General features: G+C 41.0%; 1 protein-coding gene across 2 annotated transcripts in view; it reads right to left on the bottom strand.

Moving 5' to 3' along the window:
* Positions 1-12,999, bottom strand: part of LOC135513905 (erlin-2) — a 33,749-nt gene that overhangs the window by 13,303 nt on the left and 7,447 nt on the right. For both annotated transcript variants that reach the window (XM_064936906.1, XM_064936905.1), the window contains exons 6-7: positions 4,024-4,149; positions 3,292-3,365 (exon numbers count right to left, since the gene is read on the bottom strand). In XM_064936906.1, the coding sequence (XP_064792978.1) occupies positions 3,292-3,365; positions 4,024-4,149 (200 nt within the window). The remainder of the gene's footprint in view (positions 1-3,291; positions 3,366-4,023; positions 4,150-12,999) is intronic.

The raw sequence follows: 12,999 nt of genomic DNA, 5'->3' as shown, positions 1-12,999 counted from the left end.
AGAAGAATATATTTTGTTATTGTGTTTGAGAAAATTAGCCATTGCAAAATGCATAGAATTGCTGGAAACTTTCTCTAAAACAGAGTCATGACGTGGCCCTCTCTAGGTATAGATCGTGGCTTACCCCTCTCTCACTTTCTCCTACACCCAGGTTCCGTTATCTCAGGTCGTAAATTCCTGGCGGAGACTCTCTCCTCCTGGCCACGCAGTATGGAGAGAGAGGGTTTCACAGTAGAACTTCTACTACATCACAGAATTTGAGAACTGAACAATATCCATATTTTGGATATTGTTTAAACGGTCGGTGGAGAAGCCAGCTACGACACTGTCAGTTTTATTTCCTGTTTGTGACCTCATGAAAAACAATATAGCCACATCACCCTAACTCTGTTCATACAGATTCCCCAGTTAAGAGATTTGCATTGAATTCTTGTATAAAATGAATGAGTAAAGATGAAACTATTTGTGAAATGATGTGATGTTAAACCTTTAATGGGAGAGAATTGTATTCCATTTAATGTTTAACTAAGTCATTGGCCCGCCCCGTGAGCACAGACATGATCTGGCATCATGGAACAGCCCTTTCCTATTGTTACGAATAAAACCCCCTCCAGAGGAAATCATCTTCAGACCACGCATACCTCAGTGCAAGCTGAGGTGGCACAGGTTTGAGTACCAAGACTAAGCAAACCCACAGTGTAAGCTGTGATTGCGAATAGTTATTGAATTCCTAACCATACCCCGTGGAGCATTGGCTACACGGCTGGAAATGGTTAATCTCTGAGACTATCGATCCCTACAGAATAAGAGCAAATCTTAGATACTAATTACTAGTCTGCAGCTAGAAATGATGTAAACCTGGGATGCGAATACTGTCATCCGCCGAAACATCTATTCTATGAGAACATTTCTAAATGGTACTCTGAAGTACCCATTCTAACCACGAAAGACTTTGATCTTCAGGGAAAGAGAAAGAGAGACTCGGATGAACTTTACAGCACAGACCGGATTTCAACAGAGGAGATCACGACACATAGGCGTAAATATATATTGATTGCAATTATTCCCGAATGAGTGAGTGTTCATGTGCAAAGGATTAGCATTTCAATTAATATAGTTATCAACTGTGTGTAGTGATCCCTTTGTCTTTCCCGCTCTCAGTCCACACCCACTTCCCTTTATCCACCAACCCGTCATATCGGCTTAGCCCACTAAGGAATCTTCCCTATCATTTGTTAGTAATATATCTGTTTGTCTATGCATTTCTGTGATTATTTAGTTAGTTAGTAAATACATGATTATGCCAATTGGTGTATGAATGATTCATAGTAAAGGCTGGGTTTGTGCAGATAACCAACAATTTACGACGTTTGGAATGAGACTGACATGAAGTAAAGAATAATTACTTAATAGAAGTCTAATTGATCAGATATTAAAATATCTGAAGTTATATTCGGAAAATTCTAACTTTGTTATGAAGATTTTCTTTGGTGCCCCGATTTCCTAGTTAATTACATTTACATGATTAGTTTAATCACAAATAATAATTACAGAGAATTGATTTGATAAAATCTTCACTTTTAATGATGCCAAAGACACGACAACAACATTTTCTCTCAGCTGCATGGCAAAATGTGGAGGATTGCACAAAATTTGCTATAAAACTGCAAAAATGTTTCTCAGCTGCATGGAGAAATTTGAAGAATTGCACAAAAGTGGCTTGAAAATGTAAACCTTTCTCTACACCGCCAAAATGTGGGCCTCTAGACTTTTCTGAAATTAAGCTGTGCCAGTGGGCTGACCCCGCCACGCCCCCCGGTACACCCACCACCTAAGCCCCTTTTTGATCCAGAAAAAACACTGCTTACAGTCCATACAGGAGCTTGTTGCAGCCCACTCATCACCTGACATTCATCATCACAATATCAGATTTTTGGCATGGCTAAATTTCAGATAAAATGTTGTGTGGCCTCAGTCGAGCAGTGAATTCAACTACAAAGAACAGGGAGATTTTCCAATGCCTTGCAAAGAAGGGCATCTATTGGTAGATGGGTAAAAATAAAAACAGACATTGAATATCCCTTTAAGCATGGTAAAGTTATTAATTACACTTTGGATGGCGTATCAATACAGTCACTTCAAAGACACAGGCGTCCTTCCTAACTCAGTTGCCGGAGAGGAAGGAAACCGCTCAGGGATTTCACAATGAGGCCAACGGTTACTTTAAAACAGTTAGAGTTTAATGGCTGTGATAGGAGAAAACTGAGGATGGATCAACAACATTGTAGTTATTCCACAATACTAACCTTAATGACAGAGTGAAAAGATGGAAGCCTGTACAGAATAAAAATATTCCAAAACATGCATCCTGTTTGCAATAAGGCACTAAAGTGAACCTTCAAAAAATGTGGCAAAGAAATGAACATTAGGTCTTGAAAACAAAGCTGTATGTTTTGGGTAAATCCAACACAACACATCACTGAGTACCACGCTTCCTATTTTCAACTATGGTGGTGGCTGCATTATGCTATGGTTTTGCTTGTCATCGGCAGGGACTAGGGTGTTTTTTTTAAGGTAAAAAGAAATGGAATAGAGCTAAGCACAGCTAAAATCCTAGAGGAAAACCTGGTTCAGTCTGCTTTCCAACCGCCACTGGGAGACAAATTCACCTTTCAGCTGGACAATAACCTAAATTACTAGGCCAAATATACACTGGAGTTGCTTACCAAGACCATGTTGAATGTTCTTGAGTGGCCTAGTTACTGTTTTGACTTAAAATCAGCGTGAGAATTTATGGCAAGACTTGTAAATGGCTGTCTAGCAATGATCAGCAACTAACTTAGCAGAGCTTGAAGAATTTATATTTTACAAATGTTCGAATTTTTGAGTGTATTTTGTGTAGATTGTTGACAAAATTACAATTAAATATTTTAATCACACCTTGTAACACAACAAAATGTGGAAAAAGTCAAGGTGGTGAATACTTTCTGAAGGCACTATAAATATATTTAAATAAACATGGATTAATTAACAATATTTGTACTGGTATGCAAGAATTCCCTAAGACTAGTTTCTCCCGCCTCCCATGTCTCTCCCTCCCGCCTCCCATGTCTCTCCCTCCCGCCTCCCATGTCTCTCCCTCCCGCCTCCCATGTCTCTCCCTCCCGCCTCCCATGTCTCTCCCTCCCGCCTCCCATGTCTCTCCCTCCCGCCTCCCATGTCTCTCCCTCCCGCCTCCCATGTCTCTCCCTCCCGCCTCCCATGTCTCTCCCTCCCAGTCAGTTTCAGTACCTGTATGATCAGTCCAGGAGCCATGCTGGTCAGATCTTCTTGTAAGGTCAACTTCAGGTTCTCATCTATCTGGTCTGAAGACACACACAACAGGGTTAGAGGATATACCATGGAAACAGAGGCTGCCATTTGTGATACCCACTATAGCATGTGTAGGTTGTAAGCCCATAATAGAGCTAACTGGCTAGTTACTACTGTTAGCTAGCCAGATAGCCAGGAAGAATTGTTACCTAGCAACCCATGAAGAATTGACAGCTGCCTTGGATACCAATGGTTTTAGATCATTTTTGACTGTTATACTATCTAGTTAGTGACATTATTCAGATTCACATATCTAGCTGATAATTATGAAGTAAAAACGTTTGCTTTGTGTATATCTTGTTTTGTCACTATTGCCATTGTCCTGTCTAGAAGAAGGAAGGTTCAGTGAAAGGGTAAGTCAATAGGGCTAACTGGCTAGCTAGCTAGCTAGCGACCCACAAAGAATTGTTAGCTAGCTACCCACAAATAATTTACATCTACCTTGGATAACATTGGGGAGATGCAGCGTGAGGTAATACAGTAGGGGGAGTGTGAGTGCTTCTCAAATTAAATGTTTTATGCGTTCTCCACAACCTCGTCCTCACAAGTAACTCAACAGAATGCACTTGGAGCATGGTAGTATGCATATTGAGAAACACCCTTTAAACCCTTTTAACGAATATTCTAGAACTGCCTATAGTTGACACTTACCGAACAAGCCGATGTAGACCTCCTGAAGAGAATGGACGCTGCAGAACTGGTTGAGCTCATGGTGAACCTTATTGAATATTAGGGCCTTGTCGTAATCCGCTGTGAAGTTCTTCACTATATCATACACTGTAGAGGAGAGAACAAACAGTTGCTGTGAAGTTCCTCATTATATCATACACTGCAGAGAGCAGAGAAAGAAGTGTGGCTACATTAAGTAAGTATTAGTGGCTACCGTAAATAACCCACTGGGTACACAGTGTTTGAATAAACGCTGTTTCAACATAATTTGTCAACGTTTTGTGACATGGAATCAACGTGTAAAATACATTGCATTTGAAAAAAAGTAATCAACCAGTACCCCCTTTCATCTCATTTCAACCAGTGTTGAGGGACATCCTTGATTTCTGGCTAATATCTGGCTAATATTTATTAGGTACACAATATTTATTAGGTACACAACCCCCTTCACAAAAATGGTATTCTCCTACAGACAGTCACTTTGCTGTGGCTTGCTGTATAAAGCAGACCAACAGGCATATAGGCATTCCGTTACTGTTTGACTGAAAGTTAGAATGGGCAAAACTAGTGACCTAAGTGACTTTGAGCATTGTATTATCACCGGTGCCAGGCTCGCCGGCTTCAGTATCTCAGAGAAACGTCCGGCATCCTGGGCTTTTCACGCACAACAGTGTCTAAGGTTTACCGAAAATGCCGCGACAAACAAAAAACATCCAGCTGGAGAATGGCAAGAATTGTGTAAGCTAAAAGGCGGGCAGTGCAATGGTGCAGTGCAACAGTGGTGTGCAGAACGGCATCTCGGAATGCACAACTCGTCAGTCCTTGTCACGGATGGGCTGTTGCAGCAGACGGCCACGCTGGGTTCCACCCCATCAGCTAAAAACAAGAAACGGCTCCAGTGGGCATGTGATCACCAACACCGGACAACAGGTCCCTGTTGCGTTACGTCTCTTGATACCAATTCAGCAACGTTTCCAAGGCCCAAAGAATTCAGGCTGGTGGGTCCAACCCGGTACTAGATGGGTGTACCTAATAAACTGAGTATACATGCCTCCATATAGATGATCCTTATTTTTTGGGGGACCTAGAATGCAGACTGGCTGGGATGAGTGACTTTCCCATTCAAAATCGGGGGAGACTTTAAATCAGGTTCTTGATCCCAGTCTGGACCGCAGTATCCCATCTCTTTCCCACCCATGTAGGTCAGTTGGGGTATTAGATAGGCTATGTTTGGTTGACGTGTAGAGAATGTTCAATCCAGCAAGAGGCTACACACTTTAGTCCTCCCCACATGTTTATTCTAAGATTGACTATTTCCTAATTTCTAGCACTTTCCGCTCCTCCACCCTCTCATGCATAATTGGGAGCATACTGGTATCTGATAATGCTGATGTATGTACAGTGCAATCGGAAAGTATTAAGACCCCTTCCCCTTTTCCACGTTGTTACGTTACAGCCTTATTCTAAAATAGATCAAATATTTTTTTCCCCCCTCATCAATCTACACACAACACCCCATAATGACAGCGCTAAAACAGGTTTAGACATTTTTGCAAAACCTTATTTACATAAGTTTTCAGACCCTTTGCTATGAGACTCGAAATTCCTATTCGGCACCTCCATACATTAGAGGTCCTGATGAGCTTTTACATTTTAATTTAGATGTTTTTTGGATGTACATACCAGCTGTAACAGGGGTAAATTAGATAGTTGCTCAGCAAACTAACATCAACTGAATACAGGTGTCTAATTCTGTGAAGTAGTGTCAGGTGTTATTTACTCTCCTTTTTGAACCACAGAAAACAGTATGCACAGAGAATTCACCAACTGTCATTCACCAACCGTCTGCAGTCCACATTGCCTACGGCTTATGTATGATTCTATACAAAATGTACAATGAGTCCAAGTGCATTTGGAAAGTATTCAGACCCCTGGACTTTGTCCACATTTTATTTCATTAGCTTTATTCTAATATGGATTATATGAAACAAATTCAAATCAATCAAATCTACACACAATACCCCGTATTGACGAAAGAAAAAAAGGTTTTTAGAAATGTTTGCAAATGTATGAAAAAAAAAAAAAAACGTATTTACATAAGTATACAGAACCTCTGCTATGAGACTCAGGTGCATCCTGTTTCCATTGATCATCCTTGAAATGTTTCCACAACTTGTTTGTAGTCCACCTGTGGTAAATTAAATTAGAGTAGAGCTCTGAGACAGGATTGCGTCGAAGTACAGATCTGGGGAAGGGTACAAAACATTTCTGCAGCATTGAAGGTCCCCAAGAACACAATGGCCTCCATCATTCTTAAATGGAAGAAGTTTGGCACCACCAAGACTCTTCCTAGAGCTAGCCGCCCGGACAAACTGAGCAAACTGGGGAGAAAGGTGAGGTGAGGTGACCAAGAACCCGATGGTCACTCTGACAGAGCTCCAGAGTTCCTCTGTGGAGATGGGAGACACTTCCAGAAGGACAACCATCTTTGCAGCACTCCACCAATCAGGCCTTTATGGTAGAGTGGCCAGACGGAAGCCACTCCTCAGTAAAAGGCACATGACAGGACTCTCTGACCATGAGAAACAAGATTCTTTGGTCTAATTAAACCATGAATAAACTCTTTGGCCTGAATGCCAAGTGTCATGCCTGGAAGGAACCTGGCACGATCCCTATGGTGAAGTATGGTGGTGGCAGCATCATACTGTGGGATGTTTTTCAGCAGCAAGGACTGGGAGACTAGTCAGGATTGAGGGAAATTTCAACAGAGCAAAGTAGAGAGAGATCCTTGATGAAAACCTGCTCCAGAGCACTCAGAACCTCAGACTGTGGCGAAGGTTCACCTTCCAACAGGACAACGACCTTAAGTACACAGCCAAAACATTGCAGGAGTGGGTTCAGGACAAGTCTCCGAATGTCCTTGAGTGGCCCAGCAAGAGGACGGCTTGAACCCGATCGAACATCTCTGGAGAAACCTGAAAATAACCATGCAGCGATGCTCCCCATCCAACCTTACAGCGCTTGAGAGAGAGGATCTGCAGAGAAGGGGAGAAACTCCACAAATACAGGTGTGCCAAGCTTGTAGCATCATACTCAAGAATAATTGAGGCTGTAATCACTGCCAAAGGTGCTTCAACAAAGTACTCAGTAAAAGGCCTGAATACTTATGAAAATGTGATAATTTTTTAAATAAATTTGCAAAATTTTGCAAAAAGTCAAACCTGTTTTTGCTTTGTCATTATGGTGTTGTGAGACATTGCAAGCCATGAGATTGCAAGATACAGCTTTTGATTGCTGCTAGATAAACCTAGTGTACAGTTCTGACTGCCTGCCTGGTGGCCGACCTGCCTATACTGTGCCGCTCCTCTCTCTCTCTCTCCGTCCCTCGCTAGCTAGTTTCTTCTGTTGCAAAAATACTGACTCTTATTAATCGATTCCTACTTCATTGTCGTTAACTTTGAAAAAATGGCAGAGAAAGGCAAGCGACAGCAGCGAAGTCCTTATGGCAACACTAAGAAGTTAAATGCAAACTTTGCGAGGTGGAATTGAGGTACAGTAATGGTAGTATAAGTGCAATGCTTAACATCTTAAAGGGACACACCATTAGACCCAAACCGTTGCTTGCAGGGGCGCAGCTGCATTGTGAACTCACGTGAAATTTTGTGAATTTTTCGTATCTTTTTAATGGGAAAAAAAGGCCGTTAAAATATTAAGACAAATTGTCCATTTGTCACATCCCTAGTACATTTTCATTTGTCCATGGTTGATTGGACCTTTGGAATTTTAGAAGTAGTCACTATTAGCCCTATAAATAGGATGCCAAATTCATGATATTAAAAATAAACTTTTACTTTGGAATATTGTCTTGTATACACACACATTATTCATAATATACAGTATGTATACACTATCCGAGCAGAGATACAGTACATCCACTTCAAATGTTGATATTTGGTTGCGTTCACAATTCAATATCCAATATGTCACTTCTGAATCTCAACCAACAATCTAAGTTAAAGAATAGCACTAAATCAAATCAAATTTTAAATGTACTTCAAATAAAGTTTGATTTAGTCCTATTCTTCAACTCTGATATTTGGTTGAGATGGAGACAAGAATCCAACATATTAATAACTTGTAGATTACATTTTTAAATCAACCAACCATCCATCCATCATATACAAGGAAATATCCAAAAGGTAAAAGTTTAATATAATGAACTTGGCATCCTATTTATAGGACTAATGGTAACTACTTCTAAACTTCCAGAGATCCAATCAACCATGAATGAATGATAGCTAGATATACTACACAATTACATTATGTTGTCCTTTGTTGGGCAAATTAGATGTCAAAGTAGCCTACATAAAGACCATCTGTAGCCTACATAAACCCAATTTGTCATAACAAATAAGACTGAGAACTTTGAGAGAACAGAGCATTTACACAGCGTTTAAATGTCTCCAGATGCCTTTCACTATAGGGCTGGGCGATATGGCCAAAATATCATATAGTGTTTTTCAAATTTAACGGCATGACGGTATTTGATGTTTTTGATTAATTAAAGTTCTACATTTTCTTTGAGTAGTGCGTGACCCTAGGGTGGCAACACAAACTCAGCAAAAAAAAGAAACGTCCTTTTTTTCAGGACCCTGTCATTCAAAGATAATTTGTAAAAATCCAAATAACTTCACAGACCTTCATTGTAAAGGGTTTAAACACTGTTTCCCATGCTTGTTCAATGAACCATAAACAATTAATGAACATGCATCTGTGGAACGGTCATTAACTTCATGCGATAGAGGGCAGCATTGGGAAGTTTGTATGAAAAGCGTGCCCAGAGTAAATTGCCTGTTACTCAGGCCCAGAAGCTAGGTTATGCATATAAGATTTGGATTTGGATAGAAAACACTGAACAGTTCAAATAATGTCTGTGAGTATAACAGAACTCATATGGCAGGCAAAAACCTGAGAAAAATCCAACCAGGAAGTGGGAAATCTGAGGTTTGTAGTTTTAAAAAGAAAAATGATTGCCTATCCAATATCCTGTGTCTATGCTGTCAAATTGCACTTCCTAAGGATTCCAGTAGATGTTAACAGTCTTTAGAAGTTGTTTCAGGCTTGTATTGTGAAAGGGGAGAGAATAAGAGCTCAGGCTGAAAGCCTCTAGTTTAGTCTCGCCGAGGTTTGTTGTCTTTCTAATGAAAACAGTATTGTCAGAAAATGTATGATAAAAACACCCTAAAGATTGATTAAAAACATTGTTTGACATGTTTCTGCGAGCTTTAATGGAACTTTTTAAAAACTTTTCATCTGGACTTTGTGCATCTGGATTACTGGACTAAACACGTGAACAAAAAGGAGGTTTTTGGACATAAAGATTAACTTTATCGAACAAAACAAACATTTATTGTCTAACATGGAGACCTGGGAGTGCCATCAGATCAAAGGTAAATTGATTAATTTTAATGCTATTTCTGACTTTTGTGACACCTCTCCTTGGTTGGAAAATGGCTGTATGGTTTTCTGTGGCTAGGCGCTGACCTAACATAATTGCATGGTGTGCTTTCACCGTAAAACCTTTTTGAAATCGGACACAGCGGCTGGATTAACAAGAAGTTTATCTTTAAAATGTTGTATAATACTTGTATGTTTGAGGAATTTTAATTATGAGATTCCTGTTGTTTGAATTTGGCGCCCTGCAATTTCACTGGCTGTTGGCGAGGTGGGACGCTCATGTCCCGAACGATCCCAGAGAGCTTAAGACACAAACAGCTTACAGACGGTAGGCAATTAAGGTCACAGTTCTGAAAACTTATGACACTAAAGAGGCCTTTCTACTTACTCTGAAAAACACCAAAAGAAAGATGCCCAGGGTCTTCCCTGCTCATCTGCGTGGACATGCCTTGGGCATGCTGCAAGGAGGCATGAGGACTGCAGATGTGGCCAGGGCAATACAGGGAAACAGGACAGAGAGCTGATGGTATACCACTACGAGGACTACGTGCAAGAACACCTGCACAGGATCAGTACATCCGAACATCACACCTGTGTGACAGGTACAAGATGGCAACAACAACTGCCCGAGTTACACCAGGAATGCACAATCCCTCCATCAGTGCTCAGACTGTCTGCAATAGGCTGAGAGAGGCTGGATTGAGGGCTTGTAGGCCTGTTGAATGGCAGGTCCTCACCAGACATTACCGGCAACAACGTTGCCTATGGGCACAAACCCACCATCGCTGGACCAGACAGGACAGGCAAAAAAATGCTCTTCACTGACTAGTCGCGGATCTCTCTCACCAGGGGTAATGGTCGGATTCGCGTTTATCGTCGAAGGAATGAACGTTACACCGAGGCCTGTACTCTGGAGCGGGAACGATTTGGAGGTGGAGGGTCCGTCATGATCTGGGGCGGTGTGTCACAGCATCATTGGACTGAGCTTGTTGTCATTGCAGGCAATCTCAACACTGTGCGTTACAGGGAAGACATCATCCTCCCTCATGTGGTACCCTACCTGCAGGCTCATCCTGACATGACCCTCCAGCATGACAATGCCACCAGCCATACTGCTCGTTCTGTGCGTGATTTCCTGCAAGACAGGGATGTCAGTGTTCTGTTATGGCCAGCAAAGAGCCCGGATCTCAATCCCATTGAGCACGTCTGGGACCTGTTGGATCGGATGGTGAGGGCTAGGGCCATTCCCCCCAGAAATGTCTGGGAACTTGCGGTTGCTTTGGTAGAAGAGTGGGGTAACATCTCACATCAATAACTGGAAACTCTGGTGCAGTCCAAGAGGAGGTGCACTGCAGTACTTCATTGGGATAGGGGGCAGTATTTTCACATCCGGATGAAAAGCGTGCCCAAAGTAAACTGCCTGTTTCTCAGGCCCAGAAGCTAGGATATGCATATATTTAGATAGAAAACACTAAAGTTTCTAAAACTGTTAAAATTATGTCTGTGAGTATAACATATTTTGGCAGGCGAAACCCAGAGGACAATCCATCCAGGAATTATTTTTTTGGGGGGGTCACTGTTTTCTATGGGAAACTATATTTATGAGGAAGCTGGTTGCAGGTCCTATGGCTTCCACTAGATGTCAACAGTCTTTAGAAATTGGTTGATGTTTTTCGTTTGAGAAATGAAGAAGTGGGGCTGTTCATTGTGAGTGTTAAGCCAAGTGGAATCTTCTGTGTGGCGCACGTGAACTGGAGCTCTCTCCACATTTTTTTATCCGCTATTGAACACAGTATATTCAGTCTTAAATTTGATTGATTATTTACGTTTTAGGATATCTAAGGTTGGATTAGGAAAGTTGTTTGAAATGTTTGGACCAAGTTTACAGGTAACTTATTAGATACTTTGTATTCATGTTGGGCGAGTTGGAACCGGTGTATTTCTGAATCAAACGCGCCAAATAAATTATATTTTGGGGATATAAAGAAGGAATTTATCGAACAAAAGAACCATTTGTGATTATTCTGGGACATTTGAGTGCCAACAGAAGATCTTCAAAAGGTAAGGCATGATTATATCGTTATTTCTGACTTTTGTGTCGCACCTGCCTGGTTGAAATATGTTTTTCATGTGTTGGTATGCAGGGTGCTGTCCTCAGATAATCGTATGGTTTGCTTTCGCCATAAAGCCCTTTTGAAATCTGACACAGTGGCTGGATTACCAACACGTTAAGCTTTATTTTGATGTATTGCACTTGTGATTTTATGAAAGTGAAATATTTAAAGTTATTTAATTTTAATTTGGCGCTCTGCAATTTCACCGGATGTTGTTGAGGTGGGACGCGTCCCACTGATCTGAAGGAAGTTAATGCAGCTGGTGGCCACACCAGATACTTACTGTTACTTTTGATTTTGACCCCCCTTCCTTCAGGGACACATTATTACATTTCTGGTAGTCACATGTCTGTGGAACCTGTTCAGTTTGTCTCAGTTGTTGAATCTTGTTATGTTCATACAAAATTTGCACATGTTAAGATTTCTGAAAATAAATACAGTTGACAGTGAAAGGACGTTTCTTTTTTACTTAGTTTATACTCTAAATTATTTCAATGTGTATTTCTCCATTCGGATTGAGACCTAAAATAATTTCCTGCACTCATTTGAGATCATTTCCACACTGCCACAATATGGGCAAAAATACGAGGCCTTATTTTTAACCAAATGTTGCAATTGCGATTTAGATAAAACACTTGGGTGAACTTTTGGAATCATGGCAATATAACTTTTACAAGTTATAAGTTACAATGTGATGTTCCGTGTTTCCTAGGGGACCCTTTGACTACCATAAATCTTTATTCATGTATCCAACATATTCATGCTTCGTCTACTCCTCTTTCATTTAGAAGATACTGTTGCACAAACGACATTCTGATTTAAGCCTCTACCAGTACTGGTATCAGGCTGTATTAGCTAGCTACGTTTGCTCTGACTAAGTGCTTTGCTAGCCAGCTAACTAGCGATTAGCATTAGTGGCTAACACGATTTAGCTTTACTTGCTAAGAAAATACAAACTAGCTGTTTGCAGATGTAAGAAACAAACTAATATTGTAATTATAAAACGCTTGCGGATTTATACTAAGATCAAATTTGGAAACAACATTGTTGCATGTGCTGCATTGACCATGCAGACTGAACGAAAGTGTCTCGTGGATAAGCAACAATAAATGCGCTCCTTGAGTGACCGGGTGGGACTACATCTGTGTGGATTTTTTTTTTTTTTACCTTTATTTAACCAGGCAAGTCAGTTAAGAACAAATTCTTATTTTCAATGACGGCCTGGGAACAGTGGGTTAACTGCCTGTTCAGGGGCAGACCGACAGATTTGTACCTTGTCAGCTCGGGGTTTGAACTCACAACCTTTCGGTTACGAGTCCAACGCTCTAACCACTAGGCTACCCTGCCGCCCCAGCGTATCACACACAGCGTATCACATTTAACAAGC

The sequence above is a fragment of the Oncorhynchus masou genome, chromosome 25 (assembly GCF_036934945.1).
Source record: "Oncorhynchus masou masou isolate Uvic2021 chromosome 25, UVic_Omas_1.1, whole genome shotgun sequence".
Classification (NCBI taxonomy): Eukaryota; Metazoa; Chordata; class Actinopteri; order Salmoniformes; family Salmonidae; genus Oncorhynchus; species Oncorhynchus masou.
This window is presented reverse-complemented; position numbering and strand designations above follow the sequence as displayed.